The 25325-nt window shown below is 28.6% G+C and overlaps 1 protein-coding gene across 2 annotated transcripts in view; it reads left to right on the forward strand.

The window, feature by feature from the left end:
- LOC145183169 (multifunctional protein CAD-like) overlaps positions 1-25325 on the forward strand; it is a 36389-nt gene that overhangs the window by 5093 nt on the left and 5971 nt on the right. The window contains exons 5-32 of one of the 2 annotated variants that reach the window (XM_090077082.1): positions 848-1001; positions 5100-5271; positions 5529-5881; positions 6149-6363; positions 6460-6693; positions 6920-7141; positions 7445-7633; positions 7947-8180; positions 9228-9365; positions 9466-9633; positions 9745-9839; positions 14959-15211; positions 17617-17715; positions 17805-17906; positions 18004-18126; positions 18362-18544; positions 18640-18858; positions 18960-19130; positions 20350-20532; positions 20829-20933; positions 21118-21351; positions 21482-21733; positions 21801-22097; positions 23270-23471; positions 23545-23715; positions 23908-24062; positions 24142-24382; positions 24815-24942. In XM_090077082.1, the coding sequence (XP_089933208.1) occupies positions 848-1001; positions 5100-5271; positions 5529-5881; positions 6149-6363; positions 6460-6693; positions 6920-7141; positions 7445-7633; positions 7947-8180; positions 9228-9365; positions 9466-9633; positions 9745-9839; positions 14959-15211; positions 17617-17715; positions 17805-17906; positions 18004-18126; positions 18362-18544; positions 18640-18858; positions 18960-19130; positions 20350-20532; positions 20829-20933; positions 21118-21351; positions 21482-21733; positions 21801-22097; positions 23270-23471; positions 23545-23715; positions 23908-24062; positions 24142-24382; positions 24815-24942 (5292 nt within the window). Of the gene's footprint in view, positions 1-847; positions 1002-5099; positions 5272-5528; positions 5882-6148; positions 6364-6459; positions 6694-6919; positions 7142-7444; positions 7634-7946; positions 8181-9227; positions 9366-9465; positions 9634-9744; positions 9840-10468; positions 10727-14958; positions 15212-17616; positions 17716-17804; positions 17907-18003; positions 18127-18361; positions 18545-18639; positions 18859-18959; positions 19131-20349; positions 20533-20828; positions 20934-21117; positions 21352-21481; positions 21734-21800; positions 22098-23269; positions 23472-23544; positions 23716-23907; positions 24063-24141; positions 24383-24814; positions 24943-25325 lie in introns of those variants that run through there. The other variant, XM_090077083.1, reaches the window with a different exon arrangement.

Genomic DNA, 25325 nt, shown 5'->3' on the forward strand with positions numbered 1-25325 from the left:
ATAAAGAAATTTTAAGACATCATGCAATACCATCTGGAACGAGACTAATTGGTAATAATTTCATTCTACAGCAAGACAATGATCCCAAACATTGTTCCCGAGTGGCCAAAAAATATTTACAGGACATGTGTGAGGAGGGAGTTCTCGAAGTAATGAAGTGGCCTCCTCAAAGTCCAGTTTTGAACATTATTAAACATGTTTGGGATTACTTGGATAAAAAAAGGCTGAATATAACCCCAAAAATGTTGAAGAATGTTTTTGAATATTAAAAAGAGAGCGGGATAATATTCCACAAAATTTCATTACAAATTTGTATGAATCGATTCCCAGGAGACTCGCTTCTGTGATCAGCGCAAAAGGCGGACATACGAAGTATTTTTCTTTCTTTTTGTATCATATTTTATCAAATTATTTCTAGATATTTTTGTTTATAATATGTCTATAAACCTGATTTTTTTTTACTTCATAAGTCCTTTATATTTTTACGATAAAATCAAAAATAATTATAAACTTATGGTGGGCTAAAACTTATTCACAATACTGTATATATATATATATATATATATATATATATATATATATATATATATATATGTATGTATATATATATATATGTATATATATATGTATATATATATCTATATGTATGTATGTATGTATGTATGTATGTATGTATGTATGTATGTATGTATGTATGTATGTATGTATGTATGTATGTATGTATGTATGTATGTATGTATGTATGTATACACTAAAATTTTCAGTTGGATAAAGGGCATCAGAGTTTTAAAAGAATCAGGTGTTTTAATTTGTTGTATTTTAAATTACTGAACAAAAACTTTTTTAGGAGCCAGTGGTGTACAATATTGGTGGCAAATATAAAGTCATTGCTGTTGATCTTGGAATTAAATACAATCAAATTCGATGTTTAATCGAATGTAACTGTGAAGTCAAAGTAGTGCCATGGAACTATGACTTTTTACCTTTACTCACAAGTAAAGGTAAAACTGTAGATATTTTTAATTTTTTCAATTTTATAACTGTATTGTTCCATGAAATTTTTATTTTCCCCATTATGACAGATTTTAATAAAATGTTTCAGATCATTTAACAAACTTATACTTAATTATATTAGTCACAACAGAAGCCTAAAAAGAATAAATCTTTTAATGAACTGCTAAAATAAAATGTTCTAGAGGTTAAGTTTGCAATTGATTGATGACACATGGTAATTAACTTTTTTTGAGAAAATTAAGAATTGTATACAGTTCAGTAAAAAAGAATAAGGTCCTTATTTTGTTTGCTGTTTCAGCCCACCTAAATACTAAAACTATCTCTTTTTTTTAATATAATTTTTTGGTGAATGTGGTAGAAATATGTTCAGGTTTAGGGTTTACTACTGTGCACCCACTCTGACTTCAAAAAATTTTGTTTAGTGTTGCCTATGAATTAAATAAGGCTGTCAATAAAGTCTTATGTATTAATCTCACATTTTTCTGGTGAACTTAATTTTTTTTCCAGTAACTTATTTCCAATAAAAAATAATATTTTTCCGGTAGAATAACAACTTTTTTCCAGTAATATGTTTGCGGTAAGAAATCAGTTTTTTACCAGTAAAAAGTTAATTTTTTAAAAGTTATTTTCCAGTATTCAAATTTCCAAGTAGAAAATTTTTTGTTTTTCAGTAGAAAAATTTTTTTTGAAAAACACTTCAAGTGCTCAAATGAAAAATACTTTAAGTGTAAATAGATTTTGGAATATAATTCCAAAAGAAACAATAATCTATTTTGAATTAAACAAGTGTTTACATTAAACTTTTATTTAGCTTGAAGATTGATATTTAAAATTCACATAAACACATAAACTTCTTCTAAGCTAAACTGCACATAAACTTTATACTTTTATCCAATAGATTTAAATCAGGGTTACAGATAACCATCAGGAATTATTCACTGAGTCAGCAAAGCTTTTTGAGCTTTTTTTTTGACAACCTGGCTTTCTTTTTTGGTGCATTTGAATATTTTTGGCTTCAAGAGGTGGATTGTACCATTTTAAATGTATTGCTATTCCTACTGAATGCTTACAGGAGTAATTTTTGAAGAAATAAGGACAAGTACATTTTGCATCTTGCCAATTGTCATCTTTCATCTGAACCACCCAAATTCCAAATTGGTTCTTAATAAATTCATCGAAAGTGGCATCATTATGATTTTTGTAGATCAAAATGTCTTCTTTTTTAATTACATTTTGCTGCTTCTTTATTTTCTGTAAGAATTTCTTTCTTGGATTTTACCCTTTGGTATGCTGATGTCTTGGTAGCTAAACTGATTGTTGTTGTTTTTGAAAACAATTTCAGATTATTTTTGTAACCAAAAGACCAGTTTTCAATCATCTGCAAAGCAACAACTTTAAACTTGCTGATAGGAAATCGTTCATTAAAGGTGTGCTCATCTTTAATTACTCTATTGCATGACTCAAGACAGTTGTTAGTGGTTGGGGTGAAATGCCTAAAGCCCTCATACCAATTGGAGTTAGTGTTGACCCACTCTGTTTTGAGGTAAAGTAAAAACAAATATTCTTGGTCATCCCACTTTTTGAAAACCAGATTGATGGCAATTAAGAAAGATTCTGGGCTTGATAATTTTTTTAGTGTTTCAATATCTCTCAAAATTGATGTTCTGTTCTCTATTTTCACCATGGATTTAATTTTCTGTGAAACATTTCGGTACATGTGTGCCTAACACATCACAATTTTTTGTTCTTCACTAAAAACTAACTTAAAAGCATTTTGAATGGATTGAGCAGCATCAGAAACCAAAACCTCAGGAGTCATAACAACTTCAAAAGTATTTTGGACATCTTTTCTCAATGCTTCAAATAAAAATATAAAATTTGCAGTTTTTTCAGACATACAAACTCCTATACCAAAATGATGAAAATGGCGTTCAGAATCAGATTACCAACAACAAAAACTGGATAGCCTTGCCAAATGAGTTTGTAAGAAGCATCAGCATGGATGATCTTTGCATCTTTGGCAAGACTAAGCAAATGTTTGGTTGAAGCAAAGAATCTGAAAAGGAACTCTTCATCATATGTCACTGTATAGGACACAATAAATGCTGTATGTTCATCTTTTGGCACTGAAGAGTTTTCAATAAACTACTTTTCCAATTCACCTAGACTGATGTTAGTGACTCCAAACTTTTTCTATCTCAATTTTGAAAGGATGTTATTCAGTTGTGTTTGAGATGGTACACAAAAGTCATTTTTGGCCAAGTAGTCACGAATTTGTTTGGGTTTCATTTGCAAATCAAAAAGTCTGTTGATTTCTAACTGAACTTTTTCAGAAAGTTTACCTTCTCTTTTAGTCTCAATAGAATCATGTGTGTGTTGTGAAGTTGTTCTGTATAATAATACATTAGATGAGGAACTGTCATACAAAAGACAAATGCTTGCAGCACATTGAGTTCCTTTAACTTTCATAAGATGACATCGGTAGTAGTCTTTTTGACCTTCTTCAGTTTTGTTTTGAAAATCAAAACTCCAATTTTTTTCTTTGTTCAAAAATCCTTTGACTTCATTTAAATTTTCTAATTTGCAGTCAAGTTCCCATTGCTTGTAGGTTTTTTTTTTTTTTTTTTTTGGAGAACTAGGTAGTGAATGAGCTTCACTTTCTGATGATTATTGAGGAATGGAATTCATAATGTATTATGATTAAAAGAAATCTAAATATTGCTCTAATACCTAGCTGCTGCTGCTGCTGCTGCTGCTGTTGCTGCTGCTGCTGCTGCTGCTGCTGCTGCTGCTGCTGCTGCTGCTGCTGCTGCTGCTGCTACTACTACTACTACTACTACTACTACTACTACTAATACTACTACTACTACTTTTACTACTACTATATATATTTGAAATTTATTTTACTAGAACTAATATTAAATTACTGGAAAAAAGTATTATCCTCTGGAAATAAAATTAATTACTGGCCGTTTATTTACTTGTCAGAGATTAATTATTTTCTACTGAAAATAATGTTTTTTTTACTGGAATTTGTAGAGAGTGAAACCGGGAAAAAAGCTATTTTTTACTGGTCATTTAAGTTGTTGCGATTAAATAATTAAAAAAAAAAAAAAAATGGAAAGTACATCTTCTGAGCTCTCACACTACAATATTGTGAATACTTTCAACAAAACCTGGCATAAAAGTTAAATGTTTTAAAGAAAAACTTGAAAATGAAAAAAGTAAGAAATAAAATCTTTTCATTTTGACTGATAGTTGGAGCATTGAGCTATATAACCTTCAACTTTCCAGAGAATGATAGAATGTTCTAGAAAGTTAAAGAAAATGTAGAGTTTTTTTTTTAAGTTTCATTTTTTTAAAAGTTTATTGATATTGACTAAAATGCTAAACTTCCGCCATTATAAATACCAGATGTAACTGATAAGATAAAAAAGTAGTTGTATGTGACAAATTAAATTGCGTACTGTACAGATAACTGCCCATGTAATGATGCATCTACTGAAAAAGTCTTACAGCAGTATATCAGTTCTAAAACACCATTTAATTTGTTTCTATATAACAAAATATTAAGTTACACAAGTTTTTTTGTTTTTGGAGTTTTACAGTACTTTCAGTGATTTTATTTTCCTACCCCCTAAAAAGCAAGCTTTAGAAATATTTCTTTTCCAGTTTGTTTTTGTCTGGGGAGCAACAAATGGAGCAGTAAACTAAAGTATTAAGAATAAAAATGCCTAAACATTGAAGTATAATTTTGTTGAATGTTTCCTCAAATTATGCACAGTTCCCATTAAAAATTATGAAAATTTAAAATCTTAGAAAGATTAGTTTTAAAAATATGTTAATCAAAGTTGAAAAAAAGCTCAATCAATTTGAGTTGTAATATTTTCAAAAAATATAAATGATTGTAGCTAAGGAACCAGATATTGAGCTATAGTCTTCAGTATTTGCTTACCTTATATAGAAACAATTTGGCAAAGTTTTATTAAAATCTGAAATATTTAACAGAAAATTTGTTGAAATTTCTGGATTATCTTTCAGTTACTAAATGAAATATAATTAAAAATTGGTGTTTTTTATTTTAGAGTATGATGGGATTTTTTTAAGTAATGGCCCAGGTGACCCCAGTATGTGTGTTAAGACAATAGAAAACATGAGCAAATTGTTAAAAGAACTACCTAATACTCCTGTCTTTGGAATATGTATGGGTCACCAAATTCTCTCTCTTGCTGCTGGTTGCAAGTCATACAAAATGAAGTAAGAAAACTTAAACCAAAAGATAAGATTTAGAATGTCACCTAACTGAGCATTTTTTAGAAAATGAAAATAAAAAATAATAATCAATAAGATGTTAACCTTTTACAAATCAATTTTAATGATATATATATATATATATATATATATATATATATATATATATATATATATATATATATATATATATATATATATATATATATATATATATATATATATATATATATAAAATAATAACTACAGGAAATGTGTTTTAGATATGGCAACAGAGGACATAATCAACCATGCATTCATTCTGACACTGGAAGATGCTATATTACCTGTCAAAATCATGGTTTTGCAATTGATTCTTTATCCCTTCCAACTGATTGGTCTATTCTTTTCACCAATGCTAATGATAATAGTAATGAAGGAATTATTCACAATAAAAGACCATATTTCTCTGTGCAATTTCATCCTGAGCACAAGGGAGGACCTAGAGACTTGGAGTTTTTGTTTCCTTTTTTTATTGATATTGTAGCAGATTACAAGAATGGTGCCACACCTGTACTAAAAGACATCTTAACAGAAAGGCTTACATATAATCCTATTGGATTAATCTCTAAAGCATGTATGTTTTAGTTTTTTTTTTTGAAGATAACCTGTCATGTATTATAATAAAAGATATCTGGTTATCACATTGAATAGAATTAATGATTTTTATATAGTGAATATTTACAATACCTCTCAATACTTAATTATTTCTATTAATTGATTAGTTGATGTTAATGATATTGTTAATGTTGTTTTGTTAAAAACTAGTTGATATTATAGGTTTGGGCTTATAGGATAAATTGATGGTTTAAAAAAAACAATTGCATTCTGTTTCTCATATTAGTTCGTCCACATAAAGTTTTGATTCTTGGTTCTGGTGGTCTTTCTATTGGACAAGCAGGAGAATTTGATTACTCTGGATCTCAAGCCATTAAAGCATTAAAAGAGGAACATGTTCATACAGTTCTTGTAAATCCCAACATTGCTACAGTTCAAACTTCAAAAGGACTTGCTGATAAAGTTTATTTCCTTCCTGTAACATTTAAATATGTTTCAAAGGTAAAAAAAATTGATTCAATCAAAAAAAAAAAAAATACACAAAAAATTCCAGAAAATTTTTATTGATAAAATAATGAATTAAAAAATGCACTTTAGGTAATTGAATGCGAACGCCCTGATGGAATCTTGTTGTCTTTTGGTGGACAAACTGCATTAATGTGTGGTTTGGAACTGAAAGAGAAAGGCATATTAGATAAATACAATGTTTCTGTCCTTGGCACACCTTGCAGCTCCATTGAATGGACAGAAGACAGGAAGTTATTTTCAAATAAAATGGAAGAAATTGGAGAACATGTAGCACCAAGTGAAGTAGCTTACACTGTTGAACAAGTAAAAACCTTTTGTTGCTACTATTCTAAAACTACACTGCTGTCATATGTATGAAAATCCCTTTTAAATATGTCATAAAAAAAAATCTAATTTGTTTTTGTTTTTAACAATTGAAAGGGTAAAAAAATACTTTCCAATAAAACTTTTATTAGAAAATATTTTAAAATTTCACAGTATTTAGTAAAAAATAAGTTTCTTTTGAATCTTTATAATTTTTTTTTTTAAGTCTATTGCTGCTGCAGCTAAACTTGGTTACCCAGTATTATTGCGTGCAGCTTTTTCTCTTGGTGGTTTGGGATCAGGGTTTGCATCAAATGATGCAGAACTAACTAAGTTAGCTGTAACAGCATTTGCACATTCCAAGCAAGTTCTTATTGATAAATCTTTAAAAGGATGGAAAGAGATTGAGTATGAAGTTGTGAGAGATGCTTTTGACAATTGCATTACAGTAAGCTCAAGTTTTTCCTAATAATTGTCAGATAAAGATTTTTGCTTAAATAGTACTTTAGAATATTACTTTAGAAGGTTTTATGTTATTCCACTATAAAAAGTATAAATATTTCACAATAAAATTTATAATTGTTTTTAATAGAGTAGTCATTATTTTGTTATCATAGTAGTAAATATCTGTTAGTATTATGATAATTGTTTTTAAGTACCTTGTACAAATATTTTTTATAGCAATTGAAAGTGTCCTATTTTAGAACACTTTACTTGTAGATATTATAAATAAAATTATCATTTATGTCAGGTCTGTAACATGGAGAACTTTGACCCACTTGGCATACATACTGGCGAATCAATTGTTGTGGCACCAAGCCAGACTCTTTCAAATGATGAGTATAACTTATTAAGAAGAGTGGCTATTAAAGTTATAAGACATCTTGGAGTGATTGGTGAATGCAACATCCAGTATGCCCTAAATCCAATCTCAAAAGAGGTTAGCATGTTAATTCTTTTTGTGAATGGTATCTAAGGTAGCTATTGTATTTTAGTATAAAGCACCAACAATGAAGTGACAATCTAGTTTCGGTTTTGAAAGGTCTAACAATAAAATCAATAAGTTTTAATGTTATTGTATTTTTTTGTAAAAGGGTTGTTTGAATTGTAGATCTTGGAAGTAATAACAGATTAAATGTCAAATCCAATTTTGGCTTGTTGATTAAATGTTTAATAATACTTTTTTGGAAAAAAAAAAAAAAAAAAAACCTACAAAAAATGGTTGTCATTTTATATGCTCATTAACTTTTTAGTATTACATAATTGAAGTGAATGCAAGATTATCCAGAAGCTCTGCTCTTGCATCCAAAGCTACAGGATACCCTTTAGCTTATATAGCTGCTAAACTAGCTCTAGGTATTCCATTACCAAAGTTAAAAAATTCAGTAACAAACTCTACAACTGCATGTTTTGAACCATCTCTTGATTATTGTGTTGTTAAAGTACCAAGGTGGGATCTGGCAAAATTTCAAGGAGTGAGCAAAAAGGTAAGGAATATGTCATTACAAGCATCATTAAAAAAAAAAGAGTTCTGTAAACTTTAGTTAAATTTTCAATCTGAGGAAATTATGAGTTCAGAGGCTTTTGCTTTGTCAAACATTTGGCAATATTTTTTGACAATCCTAAAGCCTCTCAGCTTATAAGTTTCCTAATACGTTTTTTCTAAATTTTTTTTTTTTTGACATATATATAAAATTGGTTGCTCACCGGACAAAAAAATAATATAAAAATAAATCAACTACACTTAAATTAAATGTCAAATTCATTTCTTTGAAATATTAGGTAATGAAAACTGCATAGGTCTAATGTGGAAAACAAAAGTTGTGCCAAAAAAAAACGATTTTTGCGCCAAATTGTGTTATCCACCAAAATTGCATAATCTGTCAAAAATTGTTTCTGCTGTGTGGATGTATTTTAAATTGCTCTTGAAGAACAAAATTTCACTTTGATAAGAAATGAGTTCAAATTCTGAAAATGATCCCAAGTACTTATTACTTCTACTGCAACACCACTACCTTATCAAATTACTTTTACTGCAGCACCACTACCTTTTCGTGCAATATCGAGAAAAGTCAACTACTGTGTACTACCTTCAATAGAATTTCAATTTTGTCAATTACTGTCCACTACCAAGAAATACCGTCAATAGTTGACAGTTGGTAGTTTTTTGTAGCAACTATTTATTATTTTCCTAGATATTTCTTATTTTTGTCTTATCAATACTACCAAAACTGTTGGTGGTTTAAAAAAACTCAGTAACGCAGGGCCCAATTTCAGTGGGTTATTTAATATTTGTAGAAGGTGGTAAGTAATAATAGCGTGATGTTAAATTGACTTATATTTGTAATAAAGTTGATAAATTTTGTTCAGAATATGATTGTTGATCTTGAAAGAACATATGAACATAAGTTGACATTCATACATTCATTCAAGATCAATAAGTAGTAGTTCTCTCATCCTATTTGGAAGAGCAGATTGATTGAAAAAAGAGTTGTGATTCTGATATAGAGTTTCATTAACTATCTGCTTTTTAGATTGGTTCCTCAATGAAAAGTGTTGGTGAAGTTATGGCAATTGGTCGATGCTTTGAGGAAGCTATGCAAAAGGCTTTACGAATGGTTAATGATCATAACTTGGGTTTTGATGCTCATAGTGATGTTCTGGATGAAAAAGTAGATCTCTTGATTCTTAAAACTATAGAATAGGTTTATATATGAAAAAAATTCTAAAGAAATAATAAATTAAGATGCTTAACAAAATTTGATATTGCAGGAATTGGAAGAACCATCAGATACACGTGTGTTTACACTTGCTTGTGCTTTACTTCGAGGATATAGTGTTGATCAGTTGTATGATCTCACCAAAATTGATAAGTGGTTCTTATTTAAGCTAGAAAATATTATAAGATACGCTGAAAATCTCAGAAAACATTTTTCTAGCGTAAGTTTTTTTATAACTTTATTTAGATAAAAAAATAGGATTGCTTTAATCCTTTACAACTAACTTAGTATAATATTTTATTGATTTATTTATAGTTAAAATTGTTTTTAGGGCCCTGATGGTCATTCAAAGTTGACATATGAAGCGGTTCTCAAAGCTAAGCAGTTGGGTTTCAGTGACAAGCAAATAGCTAAATATGTTCAAAGGTAAGGAACTATTTTAATGAAAATGTAGTTGAAATAAATTATTTAACTTGTTTAGCACTAAAATACCATAATGGGTCAAATGACCCATTTTGAACTTTTGCATTGAAAATGTAGATATCATCTTATTGCTTTTGCACATTTGACTTCATGACTTTTTCTAACTAATTAATCTACAGTTATTATAAATTTTTGTTGTTGTTGTTTTGTTTATTTTGAGTAATACTTGTCATATACCATTATCTACCACAACAGGTCAATTGACCTGTAGAGCATTTTTTTGTTTTATAAGCTTATTGAGTCATATTGCTTACCCTATTGCATTTGGTAAGTTGCACATTTCTGTAAAGACTATTGCATAAAGTAGTTCAATCAAAATAGCTGTGAATAGTTTCAAGAAAATATCAAAATTTTAGATTGAACGTAGCTTTTTAGTGTAAGGAAAGTTGTAAGTTTTGGTAAGTAGCTTATATTTTATTTTGATAGTTTTAATAATACAGATCACTCTTTACCCAGAAAAATGTTAAAGCAAACAAGACCATACAAGCTCTTAGAAGAAATAAATTAAATTGGCAAAGAGTTTTTGGAAATTGGTAAAGATGAATTTTCTGGAAATGAAGATATATTGGTTGCAAATGAAAATGAGTTTGAATCTACAGATACTGACAATGAAGAGGGAAATATTGTGAATATATGTTGTGAATGAAAAAGAATAAGATTACTCTCAAGTTCTGAAGAAAGTGAAGTAGAAATAAATGAACATGTTACGAATGATGGATCTGTTAGGGAAGTAATGCAAGTAGGTGGCACACCTGGAAGACCACTACTTCATAATATTTTCAGACAAGAAGTAGGCCCAACTGGATATGCAAGATGTCATATAATAAAAGGTAAACTTAGTACTGCATTTTCATTGATAATTGACCACCATATTATGAAACATATAAGAACATGCACAATATAAGAACATGCACAATATAAGAACATGCACAATAGAAGTAGCAAAGAGAGTGTTAGGATCCGATTGGAGTTTATCTCAAGAAAAATTAGATGCATTTGTTGTAATTTTATATGCACGAGCTGCATATGGAGCAAATAATTTAAATACTTTTTTTTTGTGGAATAACAAATGAGGGCCTTAATTTTTTTCTGAAACTTTGAGCAGAAATAGTTTTACCAAAATTCTTAGATTTATTTGTTTTGATGAAAAAAGTCAGCGGAGCCAATGTTTGAAAACAGACAAATTCGCTATGGTATCTACGATTTGGAATATTTTCATTAAGAACAGCCAAAACTGTTACAAGCCGGGTGGTAATATTACTATAGATGAACAGTTATTTCTGACTAAAGTAAGATGTAGATTTACGCAATACATGCCTAACAAGCCATATAAATTTGGAATCAAATTTTGGTTAGCATTGGACGTCAAAAGTAAATACATCAGAAATGCACTTCCATATCTAGAAAAAGATGAAAATAGGCCCTCTTCAGTACAATTCTCTGAATATGTTGTACTCAAAATCATGGAGTCATTTACGGGTTGCAGAAAAACTGTGACCACAACTTCTTCACAAGCAAATCCCTAGCAACATAATTCCTAGCAAAAAAAACTTAGTTGGAACTATTCGGTCAAAGAAAAAGGAATTATCACTAATTGCAAAGCAAAAGGTAGATGATATGGAATGATTTTCATTGAAAATGGTACTCTTACAATTTATAAAAGTAAGCCAAAAAAAAGGTACTTTTACTTAGTTCTTAGCATAAATTTGTAACAGTAGGAAGCAATAATAAGCGTTTACCTGAAATTGTTTCATATTGTAATAAAACCAAATTTAGTCTAGATATGATTGATCAAATGGTGAGTTAATTTACTACAAAATCTAAGTCTTGCAGATGGCCTTTCCAAGTTTTTTTCAATATCCTTGATTTAGCTGGCATAAATCCCTTGATTTTGTACGAGCAAACAGTAGGAGAAAATATCTTGAGACAAGATTTTTTACTCAAGCTAGCAGTGTAACTTGGCGCCAATTTTTGAAAAGCCCCTGAACAACCAAAAGAAAGAACAAACACGATAGAAACAATCCCTAAGTCTACTACAGATGCTTATCAATGTATGAGGTGTCAAATAGGATACTGTAAAGAAAATAAAACCAACAAAATTTGCTCTAAATGTAAAAAAAATGTTTGTGGAAAATGTATGTTGGACACACAGTAGTGTGCAAAAGTAACTGGACAAGCGCATAACTTGTAATAACTTTTGAATGAAAAGTCCAATTTCTTTCAAATTTTTATTGGAATATCAAAAAATTGATTATAATTCTAAAAACAAATGAGTTTTTACTAAATCTAAGCTATCTAATTTTAAAAGTTCATTTTACTGAAATATGTGGGTGCAAAAGTATCTGGGTAGAAGTAATATAATAAAATTCCAATTTTATTGGTTTTTATTTAATGCTTAAAAACAGTAAATAAAACATAAAGTATTTTTAGTTAAAAGAAGATTGTTTTGAATAAATTTTAAAAATGACAAAACAAAAGTATACAAGTTTAGCTGTCACAGCAACAGTATTGTGTGCAATTGAACAAGGCAGAACTACAAGAGACATAGCGGATCAGTTTGATATAGGAAAATCAACAGTAGCAGATACATATAAAAGATATAAGGAAAGAAATAATAGAATCTCTCTAAAGTCAGGAAGATCTCGAATTACATCTGAAAGATAAGATAAAGTTTTAATTCATGCTGTAAAAAATGATCCATGCAAAAATGCTGTCTTATTAAATGCTGAAATGAAAGAATTTTATAATGTAAAATGTATTGGCATAATGGACAAAAATATGTACAAAGATATTATCAAGGATGTTATGCTGCCACATGCAAAAGACAAATTGGCTTGAGGATGGATGTTTTACCAGGACAATGACCCAAAGCAGGCTTTTTCAAGACCAAAAAAATTCAATTAATGGAATGGCCTTCGCAAAGTCCTGACCTTAATCCTATTGAATATCTATGGGAACACCTTGATAGACAAATTTCAGGTCAAAAACCAACAAGTAAACATGATTTATTTAAGATTCTGACACAAGAATGGGGAAAAATTGGCAATAATGTGATTATGAAGCTGGTAGACTCAATCCCTTGTTGCTGTCAAGCACTAATTAATGTCAAGGATTTCCCAATGAAGTATTAAAGAAATTTACTTTAAATTACAACATTTTTAATTGAAAAAATGTTTAAAAAAAAATCTACTTCAAGTATTTTTTTCTGCCAGATATTTTTGCTTACACATATTTCAATAAAATGAACTTTTAAAATTAGATTGCTTAGATTTAGTAAAAATTCATTTCTTTTTAGAATCGTTATCAATTTTTTGACATTCCAGTGAAAATTTAAAAGAAATTGGACTTTTTATTCAAAAGTTATCACAAGTTATGCGATTGTCCAGTTACTTTTACATGCTACTATATATGTAAAAAATGCGATGATTAATAAATTAAAAATTCTTATTTTTTGCGTTTGTAGTAAAAACAGTAAATATACTATTTTGTATAATTATAATAAATTTGATTTTTATTTTTATTTCCTTCCTAACATCCATATTTCATACATTCAAACAGGAAACATAAAATCAAGTCATTTGACCCGATTTATACACTCTAATAACAGCTCTAATAATCTGTTAAAAAAAAAAGTATGTAAAAATCTGCAAAATAAAAACAAAATATACTCACATATTTAAAGGAAAGTCAGTAAAAAGTTGTCAATATTTATCTTTTTAAATCAATGAAAGAAAATCAAACTGAAAACATTTTGCAGAGATAAAAACTAATGGTAAAATAAAATAGTCTTAATATTGCAATCACACTTGTGTCCGCAATGTAGCTGGATACATAAGCATTAGTTGAAACAAAAGTTGCTCAATCAACATCAAAAAAGCATTTAGCATATGAAACAAAAAACTGCAAAACTACACATATCAATTTAAAGACTTGAAATGGTGCCATTACAAAATATCTTTAAGTCAGATATTGAATCAGAGAACAAAAAAAATTATGATGGTTGAATATCCAAAATTTTGTGAATTTACACAATCCTCACAGATCTATATGTTTTATGGATATATGACAGGTTCTGAACAAAATGAACTTGAGCATAAATAGGCAAGCTATTTCTCTTTAAGCAGCTGCATTTTATTAACTACCTTCATGCTATGAAATATTCAGGCTGTTATTGAAGCATTTGCTAAATGAAATTTTGAGATTTATGCAATCAGATAACTTTTATCACCTATTAGATGGGGAATTGATGACCAATACATTGAAAAACTTGAATTTGTGAAAGCAAAATGAAGGTTTTCTAGCTCTTGTAAAACCAATTTCATGTTTTACTTTTTTGAAAAACAGTTTTTGCTGATTAGATTTAAAATGCTTTCAAGTTTTGTTAAAAGTCCATTTACAAGAAAGTGAAGAGTCAAAATTAGTCAAAGCACAATATGGTGTAAAGTTATGATTGTAAAATGAACTTTATTTGTAAAAAGTTTGTTAAAGAGCTGTAAAAAGTTTGATTTAATTGTCAAAATTTACTTTGTGTTTGACTTTTAACACTTTTAATGTTCTAATTTTATTTTACTGGCATTTAAATTTTTTAAATATCACTGCTTTGATTTGTTTTAAATGATTTATAATCATTTAGTTTTGATACAAAAGTTTATAACTAGTAAATGGGATATTTTAATTTATTTTCAAAAATAATGGAATTTTACAACAAGCTGCTGACTGACTGCATGTAATCTCTTTTCATTAAACCCTTTTGTTATTTTTAGACTAACCTAATCATCTTTATTATTTAATTTCTTTAAAGAAAACAAGGATAATGTAACTTGCTAAGGTAAAATGTTTAATAGTGAATTATATGTAATCTCTTACAATTTAGAGACTTAAACAGGTGAAGTTTAAGTTAGGACATATCTTCCGGAACGTTGCAAGAGTTTTTTAAAAAAAGTTCTAACTTTTATCTGCTTTCAGTAAAAAAATGTAAAACAACCAATTTTACTGGATAATTTACTGGGGACTTTACTATCACTATGTAAAGGATATATTTTACTTTTTTTTTTATATACAGCACAGAATTGGCAGTCCGTAATTTACGTTTGGAGGTTGGTATTCTACCATCAGTAAAGCAAATTGATACTGTTGCAGCTGAATTCCCTGCTAAAGCAAACTATTTGTATCTTACCTATAATGGAATAAGTGATGATGTTTTATTTACTGAGGGAAATGATTCAGTAATGGTTATTGGCTCTGGCGTGTATCATATAGGAAGTAGTGTTGAGTTTGATGCATGTGGTGTTGGATGTATTAGGGAATTAAAAAAGGTAATATCACATATAAATTTTTTGTTTATGTTTTTTTATGTCAATATTATGTAAAGTGTGAAAAGAAATATAACACACTGGCCCAAAGTAACTGCCAGGTTTAATATCATGACAACGGAAACCTTTTTTAAAAATGTATCATCCATAACTTATAGAAAAAGACTTTTTCAAATGAAAATGAGTCATTATCTTTTATTTTTAGATATAAATATTGATAATTCTAATATTATTGTGTCTCAGTTCAAGAGGTTAAGATCGAGTTACCCCCTATAACAATCTATTTACCTACTTTCTGATATTTTTACTAATTTCTGAAGTTTACTATAGTTTCAAAATATAAACATTGTGAACAAATCAATATATTTACCATATTTAAAATACTAAAATTCTGAATTGATCAATTTTACATTTACCATAATTTCAAAATGCTAAAGTTGTAAACAGATCTCTTGTGACAAAGTTCTACATGCAGTTGTTGTTGGCAACAATTTGGAAAAAGGTCCAAATTATTGTATAGCATGATTGAAAACCAAGAAGAAAAAATCAGCTGTTCATCTTTCCTGAATATTTGATGAACAATTACTATTATCTTCCTGTTGTTGGTACTGGCTGAAGGAGAAATCTTTACAGACTCAAGAAAGCGGAGTCTCTTTGTTGTGAATAGGGTACTAAAGTAGCATTGGTTTATTCTTTGTTGTGAATGGAGTACTAAAGTAGTATTGGTTTATTTAATGAAATTTGCATAATTTTTTCTTTCTTCTTACTTTTTGTTGAGAAATGCATTTAAAATTAGGTCAAATGGAACACTCAAACTGCAGCCACTTCTTTTTTAAGGAGTGGTAGCAATGTCTCCACCTGATGATATAATTGTATTAAGACCTAAATCCAACTTAGGTTCTTCCTTCTTCATATTCCTTGCATTTAGTCAGCTTTACAACTTTAGCTCCACCAATGCTGTTGCCAATCTTATACCATTACCATTTGTACTAAGTTCTCTTCAAGCCAAGCAGGTAAAAAGTTTTTTTAAATAATTTGCCATTATTTTTAGGTTTTTAGATCTTCAAGGACCTGGAAGAAAGATGGAAAAATTGAAATGTAAAAACATTTCTAAATTCTCTTGAAACAAAAATTTAAGAATTATTTACATGTTTAGTTTGAAGAGCTAAGTTTTTAAGTTTAATATTCCATCAAACTAATGCCTGGCTATAAGAAAGACATAAGAAATCTAATGAATTTTTTTCTCTAAGCACAAGAGACTGCTTTATATATGGAATACAAAAACTAAATTCAACTTGGAAAATTAGGATATCTACTGTGTTATGTACATAAAACATTCATAGAAAGTTTAAACCATCATGGACAAAGAGACAGGAGCAACATTCACATTATGGAGACAGTCTACTATCAGCAGCTGTTGATTTTGGAATAAAAACAATTTAAACAGATATTTTTGTATTTTAAACTCTGCATTTTTATATTTAAAGTGTGTAAAGATGTTTGTTTTAAAAGCTTTATTATTTTGTATTTATTCCATTCAGGGTTGGTCTCTCAGCTTAAAGAGGTCCCAAATTTATTAAATGATAAAATTATGAAAATTTATTATAAATTTAAGGTGATAAAACCACAATTAAATTGGCACAAGTTAACTAGTTCAGGATTCCCAGAAGTTTACCACGTTGCTGCAATTTTTGTCCCTAGCTCTATGTCCGGATTTCTTAGCCCATCTTCTATATAACTACAGGAGTAATACTCTTATATAAAAAGGTTTCAATTGAATCCTATGACCTTGAACTTGACAGGTAATTTGGTCCAGTGTGGTAAATATGTATGAAGCATTTGTTTTGTGAAGCAGTTTTGTTCATAAATTTCAACTTTTTGGATTTTATGTTAAGAAGCATGATTGTAAGTTAGCAATCTGCATGAAAAATAAACTAGATATTGATACGATTCACTGGAATGTAAACGTGCTCTTGTGTTAGTTCCTAAAAAAATACTTTATGTGATAATTCTTTAAGATGCTTGATTCTATTTAATTTTTTTTTTTTTGTAATTGTAGAGAATTAAAGTTCAGAAATGTTTAAAAAATTTATTACACACATACACTTTAAAACTTTTGATAAAATTTTAATGCACTCAATTAAAAAAAAAAATAATAAAATAAAATGAAATTAGAAATTTATTAAAATGTTCTGAATTATGATTTTATTTCTTGAAGATAAGTGATTCTTGAAAATATATTTTCAAGGTCTGATTCTTTTAAAAGAAATTCCATTTATAAAACTACAAAGTAAATTTTAAACAAGTTTAACGAGTTCAAAGCAACAAAGTTTTTTTTTAAACTACAAACATAAATACTCAACACATGTAATCATAGATTTTTTAAAATTGTTTGTTTTTTTTTTTAGCTTGGTAAAAAAACAATCATGGTGAACTTCAACCCAGAAACAGTTAGTACTGATTATGATGAATGTGAACGACTTTACTTTGATGAGATCTCTTTTGAGGTATAGTTGCTAACCAAACTTTTTTTAATGTTAGAATTTAAATGCTGTTGATACCATAGTAGTATTACTGTATAGACACTTTTTAAAAGGTTGTAATGGATATCTATGCAAAAGAGAATCCTGAAGGCGTAGTTCTATCAATGGGTGGACAGCTTGCTAACAATATTGCAATGCCTTTGCATCGGCAACAGGTTTTAATAAGCTTTTCAGTGGCTTGTTATAATTTAAAACAATTTTAAAAAAATTTAATTGATATTAATTTTCATTATTTTGCTAACACAACTTTAGGTTAGAATACTTGGTACTTCACCAGAAATGATTGACAGCGCAGAGAACAGATTTAAGTTTTCACGTCTATTGGATGGCATTAATATTCTACAACCTACATGGAAAGAACTCACAACAATTGAGGTTTTAAATGTGATTTGTTATAGAAAGAAATTTGTGTGTGTTGTGTTTTTTAATTTTTCCAGAATCGTGTTTACTTTTGTGTTGTGTTCATTTAATTTTTTGTTTTTAACTTCTTTAACATTATATTTCCTTTTAATTAATAACTTAATTCAATTAACATTATTTTAACTTGAACAATTACATTGTTAATGTAAAGCTTAATTTGGGTTATAAAATCTTTTTTTTTTTTTAAAAGGATGCTCAACTATTTTGCACTAGAGTTGGTTATCCTGTTCTTATACGTCCATCATATGTCTTAAGTGGAGCTGCTATGAATGTTGTATATGCAGAAAGCGATTTGGAGGCATACCTTAGATGTGCTGTTTTTATTTCAAAAGAGCACCCAGTTGTCATTTCTAAATTCATCATTGATGCAAAGGTTAGTTTAAGTTTCTAATGGTTTACCAAAATTTTCAAACTAGCTGTTTTACTAAAATTTCAATTTGTAAGGGTTAAAAATTCTGTTTATGTTAGGAGATTGATGTTGATGCAGTTGCAGATGGAGGAAAAGTTATAGCTATTGCAATTAGTGAGCATGTTGAGAATGCTGGTGTTCATTCTGGTGATGCAACTCTGATATGTCCTCCTCAAAATCTTAATGATGAAACTTTAATGAAGATTAGAGAGATTTGTTTTGCTGTTGGAAATGCTCTAAATGTATCTGGACCCTTCAATATGCAACTTATTGCAAAGGTTTATTTAGTTAAATGTTGTTCTTTAAGATTCACTGTTTAATGTGTAAAAAAGGCAACATGTTGCAATATATTTTGCTGAAATTTTCTTATTTTGTTCAGGACAACGAACTAAAAGTCATTGAATGTAATCTACGTGTTTCAAGGTCATTTCCTTTTGTAGCAAAAACTCTTGATTATGATTTGGTGGCTTTAGCAACACGAGTTATTGTTGGAGTACCTGTAGAACCTGCTCTTAACATAATGGGGAAGTGTAAAAAAGTTGGATGCAAAGTATGAGAGATTTTACATAACATTTTTTTCATTTGGGGAATGACTTTTTAAGGAGATTCTTTATTAGCATAAATATAATGAATATAGGTGTTTTTTTTTAAAGAAATATAAAAAAAACCTGTTGTTGAATCTACAAAAATACTGGGGAAAAGTTGATTACAAACAAAATTTTATAGTGCAAAGAAAGGTATTGAATGAAATTGACAACAAGAGCAGGAATTCTTGTGGCTTATACAGTTTTATTCTAATTTTAAGTCTGGTACCTCAAGTAGATACTAATATTTACAATATCAAGTTGATTGAAAAAAAAAAAAACTATTGATGTGTTTAAAGAGTTTCTTGAACTGATTCTTTGGGTAAACTTCTAAATTTGAATGACAAAAATTTACATGTTAAAAAAAAATTGACAGTTGAAAGAGAGGGATTTTATCAATCTTTTCTCTATTGTTTTCTACATGAATGCTTGTTTTAAATGTCTTTTCTCAGCAAATACACTGGATTTTTTAGACAGATTTTGCTCTGGTAAGAAAATTTAGTACATGTAAGACAGTGCACAAAATCAGCTGTATCAGTCTAAGATCAATTTTTGTGGTATTAAACAATTGATTTTTCTCAAAAACACTAAGAACAAAAGCAGTCCCTTTCAAAAATGGTTGATCCTTACAAAGAGTTATTTAAAATATCAAAGTACTCATACAATAGAGAACATTTAGAGATTTCATGAAAATCGACACATTGTGTGTAATGTAAAAAAAATCTTGTGAAGATTAAAGTTTACAACTTTAAGTATATGTTTACTTAAGAAAATTTAAATATCACAAAAAATAATTTAATGATTTCTATTATATTTAAGGCATTTAAAATATAATTTAGTCTGTCTGCTGAAAAACTCTTTATAGGAAAAGTTTTTATTTCATTTTATTTTAAAAATCTTTTTAAAATGAATTGCACCATCATAAGAATTTGTTTAAAATTTTTCTTTAGATAAGTTTTATCTAACTTTGATGATCTATGATGCAATTTGCTTTAGTTAACTCTAATTTGCTGTTTTCATTTTGGCAACAATATTTATGATAATTTAGAACTTGTTCACAGCATTCAATTTGTTTAACATTAACATCATTATTTATAAAAATGTAAAGTGATTAATCCATTTAAATACTGTTTAAGTCACATTTTAGGTTTTATTAATTTTGTTATTTATATTTTTTGTTTTTAGGTTCCACAATTTTCATTTTCTCGATTAGCTGGAGCTGATTTTCAACTGGGAGTTGAGATGGCAAGCACAGGAGAGGTTGCTTGCTTTGGAGAAAATAAGTTTGAAGCTTTCATTAAAGCTCTAATTAGCACAGGTTTTACTATTCCAACAAAAAACATATTACTTACTGTTGGAGCTTACAAGGTTATTTAAAACTATTATTAGTTAATTGTATCATTTGGGAACAATATATATTTTAAAATTTCACCTATACTTTCAAACACTAAAAATATAATCTTGGACCATATTATGAGTCTTACAAGATTATGTAATTTATGTAATCTTACAAGAATATTAATTTATGTAATATTATGAGTCTTACAAGATTATGTAATTTATGTAATCTTACAAGAATATTAATTTATGTAATTTAATAAATGATGCTTATTTTTAGTTTCATTTTTAATTATTTAAGGATTTATTTTTCTTACACTTAATAGGCAAAAACTGAAATGCTTGAGAGTGTCCAGCTGCTTGAAAAAATGGGGTTTGTTTTATATGCAAGTATGGGGACTGGTGATTTTTATCAAGAACATGGAGTTAAGGTTATTGTTATCTTTTTTTCATTTGTATAACAATATTTTATATTATTATTTTTTGGTAATAACACTAGGAAATGGTGTAAACAGATTGTTCAGACAGAATTTTGTTTTTATTGCCTGTAACATTGTAATTGTTTTGTTTTATTTTTTATTGTAATCATTTTGAGTGATCTGTTTCTATTGTTAGATTCAAATTGTTGATTGGCCATTTGAAGAAAATGGAAGTGAAGGCCAAGAATTAAGTATACAAGAGTACTTAGCTAATAATAAGTTTGATTTAGTTATTAATATTCCAATGAGACAGACTGGCTCAAGGAGAAAACCTTACTTTGTTACACATGGCTATCGAACCCGAAGGTTGGCAATTGATCATGCTGTCCCTCTCATCACCAATATCAAATGTGCTAAACTGTTTTGTGAGGTTTATAGATCTTTGTTTTTAGTTTTTAATAATAAATCATTTAATTAAAATTTTTGTAATATTACTAAATATAGTTTCAAAATTAAATTAAAATTAAAGTATCTATTAATTTTTTAGAATATTTATTTAGGCATTATATAAAACTTCTATTGGAAAGATTAATATCAACCCAAGTATAGACAGTTTGAATGCTGGAAGAATTGTTCGTCTGCCTGGTTTAATTGATGTTCATGTACATATGCGTGAGCCTGGAGGTGAATACAAGGAAGATTTCCAATCAGGAACTGCAGCTGCTTTGTCTGGTGGAGTAACCATGGTTCTTTGTATGCCAAACACAAATCCAGCTATTGTAAATGCAGAAGCACTTGCTCAGGCTCAAATGGTAAGATTGATCCATTAGAACAATGTTTTATCTGTAACAAACCTGTTAATCAATTTGTTTTATTTAGTGTGCAAATAAAGGTGCTCGCTGTGATTATGCGTTATATGCTGGTGCAAGTGCTGACAATGCAACATATATTAATAAATTGGCATCATCCTGTGCAGCTCTAAAGATGTATTTGAATGAGACATTTTCTACTCTTCAGCTACATTCCCTATCTGACTGGATGTCTCATTTTGAACATTGGCCAAAACATTTACCCATTGTTTGCCATGCTGAAGGTCAAACTATGGCTGCTGCAATTTTGATGGCAGAGTTGTTTAATAGACCAGTTCATATTGCTCATATATCAAGGAAAGATGAGGTAAAAATCACATATTAGACTGTACTGATTGTTGTTAAAAGTCCTTTCATTTGTAAAAAATTTTTATCTTTTGATTAGAGTAAACATAATTTTTGGTGCCTTGAATGTTAGACCTATTCCTGAGTGAATTTGACCTGCTGATTCCAAAAATGACATAATTTATTTATCAGCTGCAGCTTTTAAGATGCACCATGATATTCATTTGCCACTTTTCTATCTGCCTACCCTTTTTTTAATGTCTTAATGAAATCTTTTACCTTTTCAAAAATCACCAATGTTTTCTGGAGATAGATGTGATTACAGATAGTTTAATACATGGCTAAAATAAAAGTTGAGGATATCAATATTTGTGGCACAAACAAACTCTTACAAAACAATTAAGTGTTTGTGGTAGGTATATTGTTGGCTTTTGTACTATGTTTTAAAAGCCCAGAATTGAATTCAGAAAATAAGTTCTTCATTTTAAATGTCAGACTAAATATTCTCTTTGATATGAGCAAAAAAGTTAAGGTCATTAACTCTTCTAATGTTTCACTGGCAGTGATTTTACTCTTTCTACAGCAGCTTTAGATCATTTTTGTTATCCAAGGTATAGTTTAATCAAAATTTTTTTTATTCAAGGTATAATTTAATCAAAATTTAGAGCTCAGACCTTAGTTCTTTTGGATTAATATCTGGCTCTGATTTCTAAAATTTAGCATTTTTAACTCTAGTTTAAAAAATTCAGTGTTTTTTCATTAGTAAGAATAATAAAATACTATAAAACCCTAATAAATGTGTTGATTTCCTTTTTTTTTTTTAATATCTTTTTTTTTTTAATTTCCTTTTAAAATGCCTAATTTATAACTTACACCATAACTTTTTCAATGTTTTCAGTCAGCTTTTTTTATTGATTTAAAGTGCTTTTTCTTTGCTGAAATGATAATACAAACAAAAAAAATAACTTAAAAAAATCTAGTTAAATCAGTTAACTTAAAAAAAGCCCGGGGGGGGGGAACTATTTCTTATTTCATGTTACCTTTTTTCAGATTACGAGTAAAATTTTAAGGTGCCTGTTTTACTTGAAATCATTAAATATCTACACATTAAATATCTACACATTAAATATCTACAATCATTAAATATCTACACACTTTATTATTACATTACACATTTATTAAAAATAATTTTAGATTCTTATCATTAAAGCTGCAAAATATCGAGGTCTTCAAGTAACTTGTGAAGTTTGTCCTCACCACTTATTTTTAACTGAAAAAGATACTTCAAAAATTGGTTTGCCACAATCAAAAGTTAAACCTCCTCTCAATACACTTGAAGATCAAGAAGCATTGTGGAAGAATTTGGATGTTATTGATTGTTTTGCAACAGATCATGGTATATATCTTCATGTTACAATCAAATATAAATTATTTTTAAGTTGTTGAATAAATATCTTATATTTTTCCAGCTCCTCACTCTATTGAGGAGAAAGAACAAGGTGTTTATGGATTTCCTGGCTTGGAAACAATGTTGCCTTTATTACTTACTGCTGTTAATAATGGTCGTCTAACTATTGATGATATAATTTTGCGTCTATATACAAATCCTAGAAAAATCTTTGGATTACCTGAACAACCAGGTTTGAATTTTTTTTTGTTTATTCTAATATGAAAGTTTTACAAGTTCACCTTTTTTTAAAAGATTGTGTATAAGGTGTTATTACATTCAAGGTAAGCTGTGCATTATAGTGAGGCTCTGAGAACATTACAGATTATTTGTAAGAAGATTCTTTTTCTAAATAGTCATTATTTCTTTTCTGCAAAATTTACAGATACCTATGTTGAGGTTGATATGTCTGAAAGATGGACACTTCCATATGCTTTACCATGCACAAAGTCAAGATGGACACCATTTGCAGGGATGCAAGTGGTTGGGAAGGTTTCTCGAGTTGTACTTAGGGGGGAGCTAGCTGTTATTGAGAATCAGGTATTCTATTAATAATAACTTTAAAGTTTTGTCGAAAAAACTAAAATACTTTTATCTTTATTAACTAATTTTATGATAGGTGCTGGCACCACCAGGATTTGGTGAGGATGTGAGAAAATGGGAGTCGTCCAGATTTGTGCCAACTACTGATATCTTGCCTAAAAAATCAAAAGAAGTTCAAGAAGATTCTAAAGACTTTCAATGGGAACATTTACAACATCAGAAATCTGATACTGATAAAACCCACCGGATCAAGAATTCTCTTAGTTGCTGCTCTGCTGATCCTGATGATTTACTACACCCACAAAGAATACTTGAAGGTTTGACATGTGTTTAATATTGTGTGTGTATTAAAATCTAAAATCAGCTCCTAAAAGATGTCAGGAATGCTTTCTTGTATAAGGAAAATTACATTCTTCTACATTTTTTACCAAGTTCTTTTATGCTGTTGGTATAGGAAAAGTTTTAATTCAGTGGTTGTTGGTATTGACAAATAGATAAGTTAATGAGAAAAAAATTAGAGGCAGAATTAAAATCAACATGTTATGAAATATTTTACTGTTGATTGTGGATAATTTTAATACAAAAAGAAAAGAAAAAAAATACACAATTTGTCATATAAATTGGGATCGTGATTTGATTTTTGTTTATCTCTTTAGATAGTTAAAAACATTCCTTTTTTTGCTTCAATGAAAAAAGGTTAGTGTTTTAAGAGTTGTTTGCTTTGAAGATATTTTTACTTCTTTTTTCAGAAGTGTTTGACTCTTATACTCCACTTCAACGCCATTCTGAAAATCAATTTTCAATTCCCTTGTCTCTACATTCGAATACGCTGCTCGGAAAACATATCATTACAGTTCAATCTTTTACAAAAAGTCAAGTACTAATTATTTTTATAATTGTTTACTTTTTTTTTTTTTTTTTTTTTTTTTTTTTTTTTTTTTTTTTTTTTTTTTTGTAAACGATTTAGCTTTATAATAAATGTTTAAAGTAAATGCTGGTGGGTGGAGCTTATTTTTTAAGTTTCAAATTTTTCATTGACTATCTTTTCCTTTATATATGCAAATAGTTATAAAATGTAGGCTTATTTGGATAATATTTAGAGGTAACTTAGAGGTAGATCATAGTTTTTTATTTTAACGCCTCAGGGTAGCCACTTTTATCTAAAGTGGCTACCCTGAGGCGTTATTATTACATTCCTTGTTTTTCAAGCTATTTGGTTTTTTGCAGAAAGTGATTTTTTAATTTTTTATTTTTACATAA

Source organism: Hydra viridissima, unplaced genomic scaffold (genome assembly GCF_058129835.1).
Source record: "Hydra viridissima isolate aposymbiotic clone 2 unplaced genomic scaffold, HvirCarnegie_v1 scaffold_2, whole genome shotgun sequence".
NCBI lineage: Eukaryota > Metazoa > Cnidaria > Hydrozoa > Anthoathecata > Hydridae > Hydra > Hydra viridissima.